The sequence below is a fragment of the Pomacea canaliculata genome, linkage group LG9 (genome assembly GCF_003073045.1).
Source record: "Pomacea canaliculata isolate SZHN2017 linkage group LG9, ASM307304v1, whole genome shotgun sequence".
Classification (NCBI taxonomy): domain Eukaryota; kingdom Metazoa; phylum Mollusca; class Gastropoda; order Architaenioglossa; family Ampullariidae; genus Pomacea; species Pomacea canaliculata.
This window is the reverse complement of record NC_037598.1, coordinates 12,723,409-12,737,871: the sequence shown is the minus strand read 5'-3', so window position 1 is coordinate 12,737,871 and position 14,463 is coordinate 12,723,409. Positions and strand designations below refer to the sequence as shown.

The 14,463-nt window shown below is 37.8% G+C and overlaps 3 protein-coding genes across 13 annotated transcripts in view; all 3 read left to right on the top strand.

Moving 5' to 3' along the window:
- The window catches only part of LOC112572661 (receptor-type tyrosine-protein phosphatase kappa-like), a 503,329-nt gene that overhangs the window by 399,853 nt on the left and 89,013 nt on the right, over positions 1-14,463 (top strand). The window lies entirely within an intron of this gene.
- Positions 1-14,463, top strand: part of LOC112572662 (receptor-type tyrosine-protein phosphatase mu-like) — a 122,989-nt gene that overhangs the window by 39,560 nt on the left and 68,966 nt on the right. The window lies entirely within an intron of this gene.
- LOC112572687 (multiple epidermal growth factor-like domains protein 10) lies at positions 4,815-14,443 on the top strand. Of its 2 annotated transcripts, none has more exons than XM_025252493.1 (10): positions 4,815-5,081; positions 6,325-6,540; positions 8,216-8,404; positions 9,319-9,450; positions 9,868-10,005; positions 10,589-10,726; positions 12,348-12,401; positions 12,953-13,064; positions 13,177-13,256; positions 13,646-14,443. In XM_025252493.1, exons 1-10 carry the CDS (start codon positions 4,994-4,996, stop codon positions 13,810-13,812), a joined length of 1,314 nt encoding a protein of 437 aa, XP_025108278.1. In that variant the 5' UTR covers positions 4,815-4,993; the 3' UTR covers positions 13,813-14,443. The 2 variants fall into 2 exon arrangements, with proteins under 2 accessions (XP_025108278.1, XP_025108279.1); XM_025252494.1 differs by having other exon boundaries at positions 4,945-5,081; positions 6,325-6,500.

Below are 14,463 nucleotides of genomic sequence, written 5' to 3'. Positions count from 1 at the left end.
TGTGAGCACTCGAGTTTACTGCCAAGATTAGCCAGTCTCTCTTTATGTAGTTTGATATTCTCGAAATAAATAAGTGAAAGTAGTTCAGAGTTAATGCTTTTGTGAAAAAAATCTTTATGACCTTTGATTCTTGAAGCTTGTTTACAATGTTAAGCTGTTTCATACAGGAACCTCCAGGTCAACATCACGCCCGGACGACAAGGTAGACAAAACACCCGACTACACCAACATCGGCTACACCACCGACATTTACGATGCACTTAAAGCCCCTGATGACAACAACACAACAGCTTACACGTCTCTGGACTTCCACAAACACACTGATGTCCACCGATGAGAGAAACACAAATGGAGAGACAAGAACTAGTCATCTGCAGTCATTTGTCCAGATATGGCGCAGTGACTCCGTCTACATTTCGCAATGCCTAACCAAAAGAGTCAAATTTTAACACGACATACACTTTATTATTTACAACTATTTTATAGCAAGTTTTTAAAAAAAAGATCATTGGACGATCATTTTAAAGAATGGCCTGAGAATTATTTCATCCCCTCTAATCCTCTTGAGGTGGATAGTTCTTTTACATTTTAGATTTTTTTCCGGCGGTCGTTTGTTTATAATTTTAGTGCTTCACACTTCTTGTGGCAATCGTTATCCTCATGTTTGACATTTTATTGCCAATAACATTTTTTATAAACGAGGTTCGGCTTTCGAATCGATTACCGATCCTCACCTACGTCCGTATCGACCAAATGTTTTGACTTATCTGTGATAAATTAATAATGATGATGATGATGATGATGATGATGCCCTGTTTTAAAAAAAAAGCACTTTAAGCCTTCCTTTTATGGTGGTGTAAAGCGCTAAATAAACTCTTTGTTGTTGTCATTATTATTATTATTATTATTATTAAATAGTATTTAATTTTATGACCTAAATGTGGGATTTTCTTTAGCAGATTAGCACGCTCAGATGCCAAGACTATTTTTCACCTGTACCACCCATGCTCGACTCATTTTCTGTCATTATCAATGACTTTACAAGTTATATTTTAACAATATTTCTAAAATGTGAGCGTAGATCGCCTTAACTTGACGGTGAGGGGAATGGATGCGCTTTTATAAGTCCATGATAAATTATAACTTTGTTCTTTCGTCTCTTTCTGTAAAAACATGCAAGCTTTGTGTACATTTTGTACACACTAAGGAATTCGTAACATAACCCAAAGCCAATGGCAGTCGGATTCACACAGTCACATCCAGTAGTTCTGCTAAAACTAACTTGAATCAAAAGAATGTTTCCCTTCGTAATAATGTTGACATCACCTGACACAAAACTAACTCAAAGAACACAACAGCAAGGCTGCACTTTACTGTCATCATGTCAGCAACACGTAGGGACAGTGAGGACTACTTGACACTCCTTCCTTGTGTTATCGCCACGTTAGACACTCCTGTGTAAACAGTCAACAGTCAGCATAGTATCCCTCTTATTTTATCGTCCGCTTGCAAATTATTTCTCTTATACTTCACAAGAAGAGCTTGTCTCGTTTAATTTTTGACCGTGCATCATGTGCTAACATGTTTTTAAATTGCAATTAAGTCTAACAAATTTAAAGTAAGGTTAAGCCATTGCTTACGTATCCATAGCCGGCGTCCCCAAAACGGCTTCTATCTGGTAATACGCGTCCATCGCATAGGATGGCAGCTATGGTGTCACAGTACAATTCGCAACCCTGCGCGTAAATGAAGGAATAAATAAGGGAGAAAACACGGGAACCTTTAGGACTTGTTCCTTCAGCGATTACTTCCCTTTAAAGGGTGAAAAGGTCAACCAATCGTGTGTTACCTCGTGTAAATTCCACTCTGATGTTCGTTTACTAGGGCGCCATATTACATTCGTTGGGGGGTCACTCGATTTGACGTGGATTTGTACTCAAACAACAGAAAATGAGAAGTAAACAGTAAGTAATATTTAAATTTAATGTATATTCAAATAAAATATGATCTTGGTTGGTACTTTATGCTTGTATATATTATGTAAAAAAAAATTTCTTAATTTCTGTCTTGTTGTTACCTTCCGATACGTTTGGAAAAATCTGCCCAATTGCAGTTACTTTCTTTGATGTGAGCTTACTACAAGAAATCAGAAACCTATAATTCTTGAATTTAACACCATGCAAATGTTTTTAAGAAGCTCTTTTAAACGGCGTATCGCATATATTTGTCGTTTGTGTAGTTTAACAGATATAAATTTTTTAAAAACACGGTGAACATTTGCTTTGTAGGCATTCGGTGCTCCGTCGTCCGTGAAGCGTCTTCGCGCGGCTCTGTACCTTCTTTGCGTACCGATAAATAATATTATTAAATGCAATCAATCTGATTTTTTTTTGACAAGAACAATGTTTATATCATTTTCAAGTTTATATGCGGTTATCAAAGTGTGATTCCTGGCAGTGTAACTTGTGCTAGCATGATACATCCTGCGCAACCCGGTTTGAAATTTTTTTTAAAATTCCATGATAACAACCTAATTTTGCTTTGGATTACCTAATAAGTAACTGTTCATGGAAGGATTCAGATGTAAGCAGTTTTGTTTCACACTGTTGATCTCGTATTATTAGTTTAAATTTTTTTTCTATCTCTAACAGTTATTTTTTTATGATTTTTTGAAATTGGTGAATTTCCGTGCGTACGGGGGGATTTGAGCTCCAAAAATCGCGCCGTAAGCAATGAGTTAATTAAAGGTTATCTTAATTTATTGCTGTATCTATCCCTATCTTACAGTAGCATTTAGTGAATGTTTTGTTTCGATAAGACAGTTGCTAGTTATGCTTCATTCTTTTCTTATGTTTCTTAAGAAGCTTGAAGATAATTAAAATGGGGCGCCGGGTACTGTAGTGGTCAAAACACTCGCTTGTCACCACTACAATGAGCGGCTCAGGGTTCAGATCTCGTCTCCGGACACTTTCTGTATGTGACACATGTTTGCAGGTCTGGGTGTCGAGGGGTTTTCTTCGGGTACTCTCTCCTCCAGCTCTCTCTACCCCTATATATAGTTCGAAATCGCTGCAAGGTGGTAAAAATTTTCTACTCAATAAACGATCCAGTCAATAATTTTTATCTTCACGACCATCACACTTCCATTTTCATTGCTGAAAGATCGGTCTCCAACTTACACTTTGCAGATGACACAGATCTGTTAGCAGACACTAACAATGAACTGCAAGACCTCACCAACAGACTGACTGTTCAAAGGCTTATGATAATGAAACCAGTAATGAACCCAGCAAAGTTAGGGTCAATTGCAGGGGCAAAGCAGAGATCAATATGAACTCCTCCATCCCCCGACAGTGCGAAATCGCCTTTAGGGGGAAGCATTTTTTTCCTTCAATACACAACAACAACGTGTACATTCAAGTGTTTCTAACATTTTCTAATATTAACGCTTATCACTGTATGCAGAATATGTATTTCCTAAATTTGCAAATGTCATAATGACATGTCACCAAGCTTTTACAAATAGTGCTAAGGATTTTTTTTCGGAAAGCCATTGCTGGGACAAGCTTGCTATTTGACAGTCGAATGTGATATATGATAACCTTTGACATCACTACAAGTATTATCTGTCTCTCTATCGCTTACACGGCCACAGACAGAGGTCAGGTGAGTCAAGGCAACCAACTTCCGGTTACGTGAATAAAACCAATCGACAGCTAAACTGAGTATCACAGGAAGTGAAATACAATCTTTAAGAGGGGTTTCCTCCGTCTTCCGAACATAAAATGTAGGAGTAACATTAAAACTCTTTTCATTGTCCTTTCGGTATGACCACTTTCACAACTACAGTCCCAATTTCTTGTAAAATATTGTTATCTTCTCAACATTTACTTTGACCTAGGAAAATAAGTTTGCCCTATGATGACAATATTTTCATTTGCTTTTTTTTTCAAGCAGACTGATATTGATACAAGGATTTTCCTCTTTTTTCACTTCACAAATCACAAAAACTAGTTTCAATTTTCTTATTGCATTGACTAGCTAAAATGATTACATGCACATCCTTTAAATCAAATTTAAAGAGCAGACAAAAATTTCGGTGACGATAATTTCTAGCTGACTACATGTAACACAAACAATAGGAAAGTAGAGTTGACAATGACAAAGTATAATGTTTTTAATGTATTCGCTAATTTCATAATCAAGATCAACGTGCTGGCCCTCACATTACCAGGATGTCACCTCATGTATGATGAATGTTTGATGCAATAACATTGTTTTCTTGTGAGCTGAAAGTCTATTATTTTCATGCTAAGGTCTGTTTATACACATGTAGACAACAGTTTGTTCGTTCATAGCCCTTGTTTAGCGTTCACCCGAGATCACCGAACGCATTCCTATGAGTGCTTAGAGCTCGCTCGCACTTACATGAACTTCGATACACTTACACACAAAACACACACACACGCAGGTAAACGCGCACACTGTGGCCCATATACCTGTAATGTTTGGGGATTAAAAGGTAGAGGTCAAAATCTCACAGCTACAGTGTGTATTATTATATTAGTTTCAGTGTTCGATGTTTAGAGAAAATGTTTCCAGTACCCGAATGTAAATTAGACGCCAAAGGTTGCACGATGCTAGTCTGGTCAGTCGACTGTAGTATACGGAATAAAGTTACATTGCGATCTGAGCTGCATGTCGTTTAACCAGTGGTTTTTTAACAGTTGTGAAGAAAACTAAACCTTTCCATTCATCGCCTCTTCTGCCCACATGGCAACTTGTTCCGCAAATTTACTGAAACTTAACTCACAGGCAAACACAACCACACATACACCATAACCTTAAAAGGTTTAAAAAGTGTCAGATAAAATCTGATAACCGCAGTGTGTGGTATTTACAGACATATTGCCAGGTACCAGTCTGTACGTTTGATAAGGGGCTTGACGACAGGTCAGCGACAAGGAAGTAAGAGGATCAGTGACTGGGGAACATGGCGGACTGTAGGTGTGTGCAGGTGTTTATGTTCTGTGTCTTTACACAAATATTCATTCGGTGTCTTGCCCAGAACACACACATGAGTGAGTACATTTCCCTGCAGTATTTCAACCTTCTTGTTTATTTTTTACTTAAATGTAATCAAACATTTCTGTCAGTACTCTTAGTCTTAGACACAACACATGACAGCTTCTCAGATATGAATGTGTTGATACGTGTCATGTGTTGCTATAACTTTGCTGGTTATTGTAGTATTCATGTCAAACCTTAAAGGTACCAGGCTGACCTATAAAATATTATCTGAAAAGGAAAGAACATTTTCACCGTGTGTATACGATATACGATGCTTTATCAGGGCTTCTGCTAAGGCTAAATTCTTTGGGGTCCCAGGGACCCCTTCTTCAGATTTCTAAGGGGTCCCAGGCTAACTGTAAGGGGTCCTTTACAATGTGAAAAAAAATCAACAAATCAACTACTTTGTTCAACTGCCTTTCAGGCACACAACGCACTGTAATGTCTAGTCAGAAATGGCGAGATTTCTGTGCCATGAAGTATGTGCAAGCATCTGTGATGAGCTGATGCTCACTGTACTTGGGGTGCTCACTTTCTTTCCGTTTCTGAGACGATGATTTTAAAATTTTTTGCGTAAGCAGAAGCCCTGCTTTATGTTTACATTCAGTGTAAGGTCTGTCATTACTGTAGTCACTGAGTTGTTGGTGACAACAAAGTTTAACATACGGATAGACTGAAACATCAATACAGTTTAGTATAATACAGTCGGATTTAAGTCTTCTTAACATTAATCTCATGGTATTTCTAATCCGTCTTGGTGAGCAACTTTTCTCAAGCACTTAGTTTGTCGCAAGATATTTATTTCTTGCAACTGATAACTGTTTCAGATTATCTACACAAAAAAACAAAAAAACAAAAACAAAAAAAAAAGTAACATAACGATTTTAGCTACTGTCACATAGTCTGTCAGATGCAATATAATATTACTGTATAAGGAAATAACCAGCAACTGCTAGATACCCCTTCAAACACCATTTTGTATAAGTGAATAAAAATGAGGTAGATATACCGTTAATAAGAACTGATGTTAATTAACTGAGTGTTACTGATTATAGAGATCATACTCATGATTGCAATAATGTTTTCACAAAATTATTAATTTTAGTAAATTTGTGTTTGAACGTTTTTAATTTTTTTAAACCATATCTTTAATTTAAGTATCTTAACATAAAGCTGTAAGATTATTTAAACTCTTCTTCTTTAGTAATTTTTATTTCACTGTCATGATAATATGTTTTCTATATTTATGCTTAGAAAATGTTGCAGTAAACAAACCATGTGGCATAAGCACCATGTACAACAACAAAAACAACTGCTCAGCAGCATTAAACGGAAACACAAACACTTATTACAAAGAATTTCCACCCAACTGTATCCACACCATGGAGGACGACATGTCACCTTTCTGGTGGGTGGACCTGGGAGAGAAGGTCAGCATCACCATGATCACGATCTACGGACGGACAAACTGTGAGATCAGTGTTAATGCCATTTAACTTTATACACTTTGGTATTAGTCAGGTGTATCACTTGATGGATTTTAGTTTTTATGTTTTCAAATGTCATCCAATTTATTTCTCAGCCAAAGTAAGTGTTCTCTCGTGTTACATTTCATGTTTCACTGCCCTTAACTTTTTTTTCGACACTCGTCTGATTCCTCCTCCCCTTCTTCCTCACCTCATTGCAACAATTATCATCACCTTCTTCGTTTGCCAGTATCGTCACCTTCACTGACATTTGAAATGTTGCCTGACAGGACTCGCTAATAAAATATTCTCGTTTTTATTATTTGAAAAAAAAAACATTTTTGTTACAATGTTTTACACTCATTAGCATGATGCAGGAGTCTGTATTTAAGATGCAGTTCAATATCTATGGTTTTCGTAGAAGGAGAGGATGCACCGACCAGATATTCGCACTACGCAACATCATTGAACAGTGCACAGAGTGGCAGAGGCAGCTCTATATTAACTTCGTAGATTTCCAGAAGGCTTTTGACAGCATCCATAGAGAGAGCCTTTGGCGCATCCTGAGAGCATACGGAATACCAATGGAAATTGTACTATGATCAAAAGCTTCTATGCGAAACTTTTCATGCTGTGTGGAAACAGTGACATCTACTTTGAGGTCGGGACCGGAGTGAGACAGGGCGCGTGATGTCTTCCCTGCTCTTTAACCTTGTCATTGACTGGTAACGCGCCATACAACGGAAGATGAACCAAGGTGCATACGATGGACACTCTCCACGAACTTAGAAGATCTAGACTTTGCCGACGACCTGGCCCTGCTGTCACCACACCCACCGCAAATGCAAAGAGAAGACGACTCGCCTGCACACTTTTGCACAGCAGGTCGGACTGCACATCAGCCGGACAAAGACAGAAGTGATGACCCTGAACACCACCAATCCAACACCGATCAGCATAGAGGGAGAAAGACCTGCCGATGGTTGAAAGCTTCACCTACTTGGGAAGCGTGGTCACGCAAGATGGAAGGAGCAGGCCGCGACATCCAGAGCAGACTGAGCAAAGGCAGGGGCATCTTTTGTAGCCTACGCAACATCTGGAAGTCGACACAGTACAGCATCAATACCAAGCTGAGACTTTACCAGAGTCTGGTCATGTCCACTCTACTGTATGGCTCGGAGTGCTGGCGAAGGACTGACCGCGACCTCAACAAACTGTCAGTCTTCCACACCAAAAGCCTGCGAAGAATTCTGGGCATTCTTCTGGCCAAGGCAATCTCCAACAAAGAACTACTTGCCCAGTGCGGGCAGGAGAGTATGGCCACCATCCTGTTGAAGAGCGATGGCGCTGGATTGGTCACGTCCTCCGAGGCGGGAGCAACTCCATCATAAAAACTGCCTTACACTGGACGCCAGAAGAGAAACGCAAGCGAGGTCGGCCCAAGATCACCTGGCGCCGAACTGTGGAGGCAGACATGAAGACCCAAAACCTCAGCTGGGGTACTGTGGGGAGTCTAGCCCAGGACAGGCAAAAGTGGAGGACCTTTGTCGCTGCCCTACGTGCCGACCGGCATAACGGGAACTAACTAAACTAACTAATCAATATCTATGTAGCTACCTATACTCCATCTGTGTGTGTTTACAGCAGACTTTATCTTTACGATTATTTTATGATTACAGTTCTAGATAGAATGGCTTGTGATAACGTATCTGTCGATGGAGCTCTCGTCGAAAGATTCACAGATGTGAGTGGTTGGACCAATGATACATACACCATCCCAGTGCTTCGTGGTGGGCGAGTGGTCAACATCACTAAAGACTGCTACAGTGACGGACGTACGATAAACATCTGTGAGGTACAGGTGTGGGGTACGTAAGTCTCTGTATGTACATAAATTCAAGTGCATTTCCAAATTCTTTTTCAAGATGTGTATCCACGGGGGCCGTTTATGATATGTTACGATGACTATGTCTTTATGCTTGTGGGAGTAGGAGGATGAGTAGATAAGTGAGTAGGGTTTATGTATGTGTGTGTGTCACAGACACTCGCGTCCACGTAGACATTTTTGCTTTTATTTCTTCACAAAACAACTCTGCTTCTTTTGCAGGCCTGTATACATTTAATGATATTAACTGAATTTAACGAATGAAAATACACAATAAATGTTAAAAATACCAGTAAATATACATCCGTCAATTCTTACTCCTAAGAACTTTTATTGCGAAAGGTGTACACAACCTTTCTTCTCTTACTGAATGACGGTCTCCTTCCGTTAAAACCCTGTCTTTATAGACTAGTTCTTATAGGACTGAATGATTTGTCTTGGTTGTCGATATCGTGACCTACCGTACATAATAATTACTGTCAAAAGTACATCAGTCTTTTCCCCGTAATGTAAAGGCTCCAGATTCTAGCCAGGGTGCATTGTCACTATTTATAGGGTCAGTAAAAATTATGTTATCACTTAAACAGTCGAAACCCATTTATTTACAAACCTTACATCATATGTGCAGGATGATTCAGAGCGCTCATTCGTGTTCAACACACAAAATCCAGAGAACAACAGTAACATTTCCAGCCCTAACACATATTTCTCGAGTAATAAATGACACCACAGCCAATTATACTTTACATACTTTTGACTAAACCTGTATTTCACGCCATTATATTCTAGGTGAACAGTATTTTTTGGGAGTTTTTCATTCTGTCAGTAGTTATACTGACTGTAAATGATCTTACTTAATATTTTATTTGTAAATATAAACCATTTTGCTCTTTTCAGAATGTCTTGATGGTTGGTATGGAACCGGCTGTTCACATACCTGTGGAAACTGTATCACTAATTCTGATTGCGACAAGACGACAGGCCAGTGTACATCGTGTAAAACAGGATTCAGCTTACCAAACTGTACAGGTAAATGGTTTTTGGTAGTTTGTCCGTGCTGTGCGAGCTTTTAGCCTCTTGCCACCCTCTGTGACAGTGGTATAGCCTAAATGTTAACAACTGAACAGATAATAAAATTATTCCACTACATCTTCAGTGTCAAACAGTCTAGGAACCCTTTATTTTTCTAAATAATCTCCTTTTGTCTAAATTTCTTCAGTATTCAATATTTTTTATTAAATGGCGATAGTCATGAAGAGGAGGTATTGTTAACAGGACTCTAGTTTTTTTTAAAAAGTACTTTTCAACACTATGTAGCTTGAGTATATTTAAATCGAGTTCTCTCAGCCAACTCTGTGTATACTTGTCTAGGAAAGACCTATTTTCCTACCTGTCTGTTTGTCAAGTGTCTCAGGTGCTATATGATTCCTCTCTTCCTTCTTGCAGATTGTGAGAACGGTTGGTATGGAAACAATTGTGTTGAAACCTGTGGACATTGCATGGGAGGTAACTCTACCTGTAACAGGATAAACGGAAGTTGTCCCTCCTGTGACGGGGCATTCACACCACCTCTGTGTAAAGACAGTGAGTAGACACTCATACCTTTTAAACGCTTCGAATAATAGTAGAAAACAACAACTAACTGCAATATCTCAAAACAAAACAAAATTGTTAGCAGAGAAATCAACAGAACCTAAGATAGGAAAAAGAGCTTTTTTAAGGAAAACCTGTAAAGGAGTATAACTCTAAGAAATCTTACTGAACAATAATGACAATGACATTCTCACGTACAAAGACGATAATTCACAAGTTAAGACACAACAGATAACTGAGCCACAGACAAACATAACATACTTTTATTCTAACATTATTTAATGAGTAATCCCCTCTTAGACATTTAATTCATTCTTCCAGTACACACTAGTAAGTCGTAACTTAGTAAAGGGGGCTAATCTTGTGAAACCTTTTTATTTTTTGATGTTAATAAAGAATCAAACTTCTAGTCATTAGGGTGTTGAGTACAGTGATTTATAATAAATTAATTTTGACGTTGGTCAACAAATATTTATAGTTGAATAGATTATGACAGCAATCACCCTCTCTATCTTCAAATATATCACAGAGTCTAAAAAGACTTTCGTTTCAAGGGATTTCTTCTGTCTTGCAGATTGTGAGACAGGTTGGTATGGACACAATTGTGTTGAAACATGTGGACATTGCATGGGAGGTAACTCTACCTGTGACAAGATAAACGGAAGTTGTCCCTCTTGTGACGGGGCATTCACACCACCTCTGTGTAAAGACTGTGAGTAGACATACACATTTTGAAAGTTAAACCACGTGGTGTCTGGTAGCTGTACTTTTAATCTCATCACGGACGTGTATCCGCCTTTTCGTAATTAGGTGCGCAGAAAGAGATGCGCAGAAACGAGAAACCACCGCTACTTCCTGTTTACACTTCGCTACCATGGCCGAGTCGTTTACCCCATCTGTGTCCTGTCGAAATATGCAATGCGTACCCGATATTTCGTTCAGATATATTGAAGAATTTAGTTGCAGAAGCTCGGCAAAACGCAATCATGAGCGTGGATACAATTATTTCGCCGAGAAATATATATTCAACGTATGGGGTAAGCAGACACTTTGCAGAGTGAATGTGCAATTGTGATTCCAGCTTATTGTCTGAATGTGCCTTTGACTATGTCAGTCTCATAAATATAATTGCTAAAAATTAAATATATTCTTACATCAGAAATATATTAAAACATATACTGAAGTAAATTTTGATGAGAATTTTTTTTTTTAAGTAGTGGTAGTCAAAACGTGCATTGTATTTTACATTTGCTGTAAACTGGCGTCTATCCAGGCTTTTTTTTTTTACTTGTTTCCTGTTGTTTTATATAAGGTATTTTATTATTTGTGTCTGGTCCTGTGATGCTTTTTCTGGGTTTTTTTCTGCACAAGGACTTATCCGATTTAAAAAAAAAAATACAGTTGCACCGAATCCTCAAAACGATGGTTGTCAAGCAGCATCTCGATGCTACAGATCATACACGAAAACTGGAATTCCCCTCACACTTGAAGTTAGTGACGGTGAAAATTTTCTTCTCGCTAAAATAATTGTTAAAAGGCATAGTGAAACATAATTTCACAGGAGGGAGAAAGAGAGAGTGAAAAATAAACTTTCTTTTCCTAATGCAAAATTTTCTGAAATTTCTATGATAATGTTTTCATCAAAGAAAGCACTGTTAAATTGAAATTGTTTTATTGTGATTGTCAGGTCTCAGTCAGTGTCTGGTGGACTGCTGTCTGTCTGCCGAGACCAACGCTTATAGCCTCTTGCGAAGTTCTCCGATGTTAGTCTCGGCGAGCCTAAGCAAAGACTGTGACTAAACCGGAAGCTTTCTGCACACGAGCTTCGTTCTAGTAGTTAACTGGAAAAAAAATTGTTTGCCAGCAGACCAGTAAAACATGTTCGTAATATCAGCCTTCAAAGGACGATGACGTAGTCACACTTAAGTCTTGTCCTCGAGAGTTATGTGCTCTCCCACAAACAGTATACAAGCCCTTGGGTTCATAAGTCAAGATAGCAAAAGAGCAGACAGTGCGAGAAAAGAAAGTTTATTAGTCTTACGGCATACTGTATTATTAATGTAAATTGACAAAATGGTTGGTAATAGTGTGTATCATGAGACTCTTATACTATTATTTATATCATCTGTGTGGTTGTTGCTGCTGAGTACTGGTCACAGAGTCTGTTGGAGATTTTCCTCAGTAACCACCGATCTTTGAACCAATCTTCTGTTGATGACCTAACACTGGAAACTTCCTTTTGAGATCGTAACGACAATGAAAACTTGAACCCCCATGTCTCCTATGTTGAAGACGAAAAAGTGATAAATATTAATGGAACGAAATCTTTTCAGATCTTTCCTCGAAGTTTCCGATGACGACTTCAAACACTTCATCTTCAATTCAAGGTATTGTTGCTAAATACTCTTCATTTTCGTCCACAGATTTGTGGAAGTAGCCCAAAGCTGTATTTTTATTTTCTTTCTTCTTCATATTTTCTGTTTCTGTTTCATTTTTTCTGCCTGGGGACTCTTAACTTGAAATTTTCTGTTATTTAAAGATTTGCTTACTTTTTTAAATTTTTATTTTAGTAAAAATACACAGTTTTTATCGTTTTATGACATGTATTTCATGCATTTGTGTTTTATGTCCTTAATGTATTTACAATATATTTAGAAGATGTATTTGTTAGTCATTATTTATGTATTCTTGAAAGGGATATCCATTGTCTACAGAAAAATGACTTATTTACAGTTACGATGCAGATCATACACAAACCGATGTATTTTTATTTCAACACGTGATTTGAGATCGTTAGAGCTAACATAAATTAGTTGTGAGAAACAATCTTAAAAATAACTTTCAAATCTGATCGTCTCAAATTGGTATATTTCTGGGTAAGAAAGACATTGAGAACTTATTTTCTCTCATAAAGTAAACTTTAATTTTGTCTGTGAAGCGGGAATGTCATGTGACAATGACAAAGAGACTGTCAGTGTGGCAGGTCCTGTGGCTGGCGCTGCTGTCGGCTGTTCTGTCGTCTTTTTTATTGTTGGCGCTGTCTTTAGCTGGTAAGTTGATTTTTTTCTTTCTCTCGTTTTGGATCTGGTTTTTTTTTTTTTTTTTTTTTTTGTTGAAGGTCATGTATACATCTGTTTATTTTTTTTTTTTAAATTGCTTCAGGTGGTTAAGAAAATCACGGTCTCAGCAACCGTCAGCTACGGGCTCCTCACCTTATGAAATCCCGATAATAAGTGACTCAGGTAATTAAGTTTCTTCTGTGTCCACTTGAGTTTACAGCCAAGATTAGCCAGTCAGTTATTGTGCTTCCACTTATGTTTTCCGAACTGGAGACTTAATAATATTTAGGCTTTTGGTATAACTATCAGACTGTAAGCAAATATATTTGTTGTAAACCCATCAAAGCACAGTTTAGTCAGTTTCGCAGTATTTCTCTCATTTCTGTTATCTATTATAAAATTACCAACAAACAAATACATTGCAAAATCCTCTCTTAATGCAATCTGATATTCTCGAAATAAATAAGTCAAAGTTGTTCAGAGTTAATGCATTTGTGAAAAAATCTGTATGACCTTTCATTCTTGAAAGAATTCTTTGAAGATTGTTAACAATGTTTAGCTGTTTCATATAGGAACCGCCAGGCCAACATCTCGCCCAAACGAAAAGGTAGACACTACACCCGACTACACCAACATCGGCTACACCACCAACGTCTACGAGGCACTCAAAGCCCCTGATGACAACAACACAACACCTTACACGTCTCTTGACTTCCACACACAATCTGATGTCCACTGATGAGAGAAACACAAATGGAGAGTCCATGACTCATCATCTGCAGTCCTTTTGTCCAGATATGGTGCTGTGACTCCGTATACATTTTGCAATACCTAACCAAAAGAGTCAAATTTTAACAAGACACACACTTTATTATTTACAACTATTTTCTAACGAATTTAAAAAAAAGATCATGGTACGACCATTTTAAAGAATGGCCAGAGAATTATTTCATTCTGTAGTCCTATTGAGGTGGATAGTTCTTTTACGTTTTAGGTTTTCTTCCTGAGGTCATTTGTTTATAATATTAGTGCTCCACACTTCTTAAAGCAATCTTTATCCTCATGTTGTACTTGCTATTGCCTATGACCATTTTTATCAACTAGTTTCAGCTTTGGATTTGGCTACCGATCTTCACCTACGGCCGTAACGGACAAACATTTTGACTTATCTGTGATAAAGTAAAGCTGCTGTTGTTGTTGTTGCTGCTGATGCTGCTGCTGCTGATGATGATAATGATGATGATGATGCCCTTTTCTTTTAAAAAAAGCATTTTAAGCCTGGTTGTTATGGTGGTGTAAAGCGCTATATAAATCAACTCTTTTTTGTTGTTGTTGTTGTTGTTATTATTATTATTAAAAATAGTGGGTAAGGGATCTGTATTTATTTTTT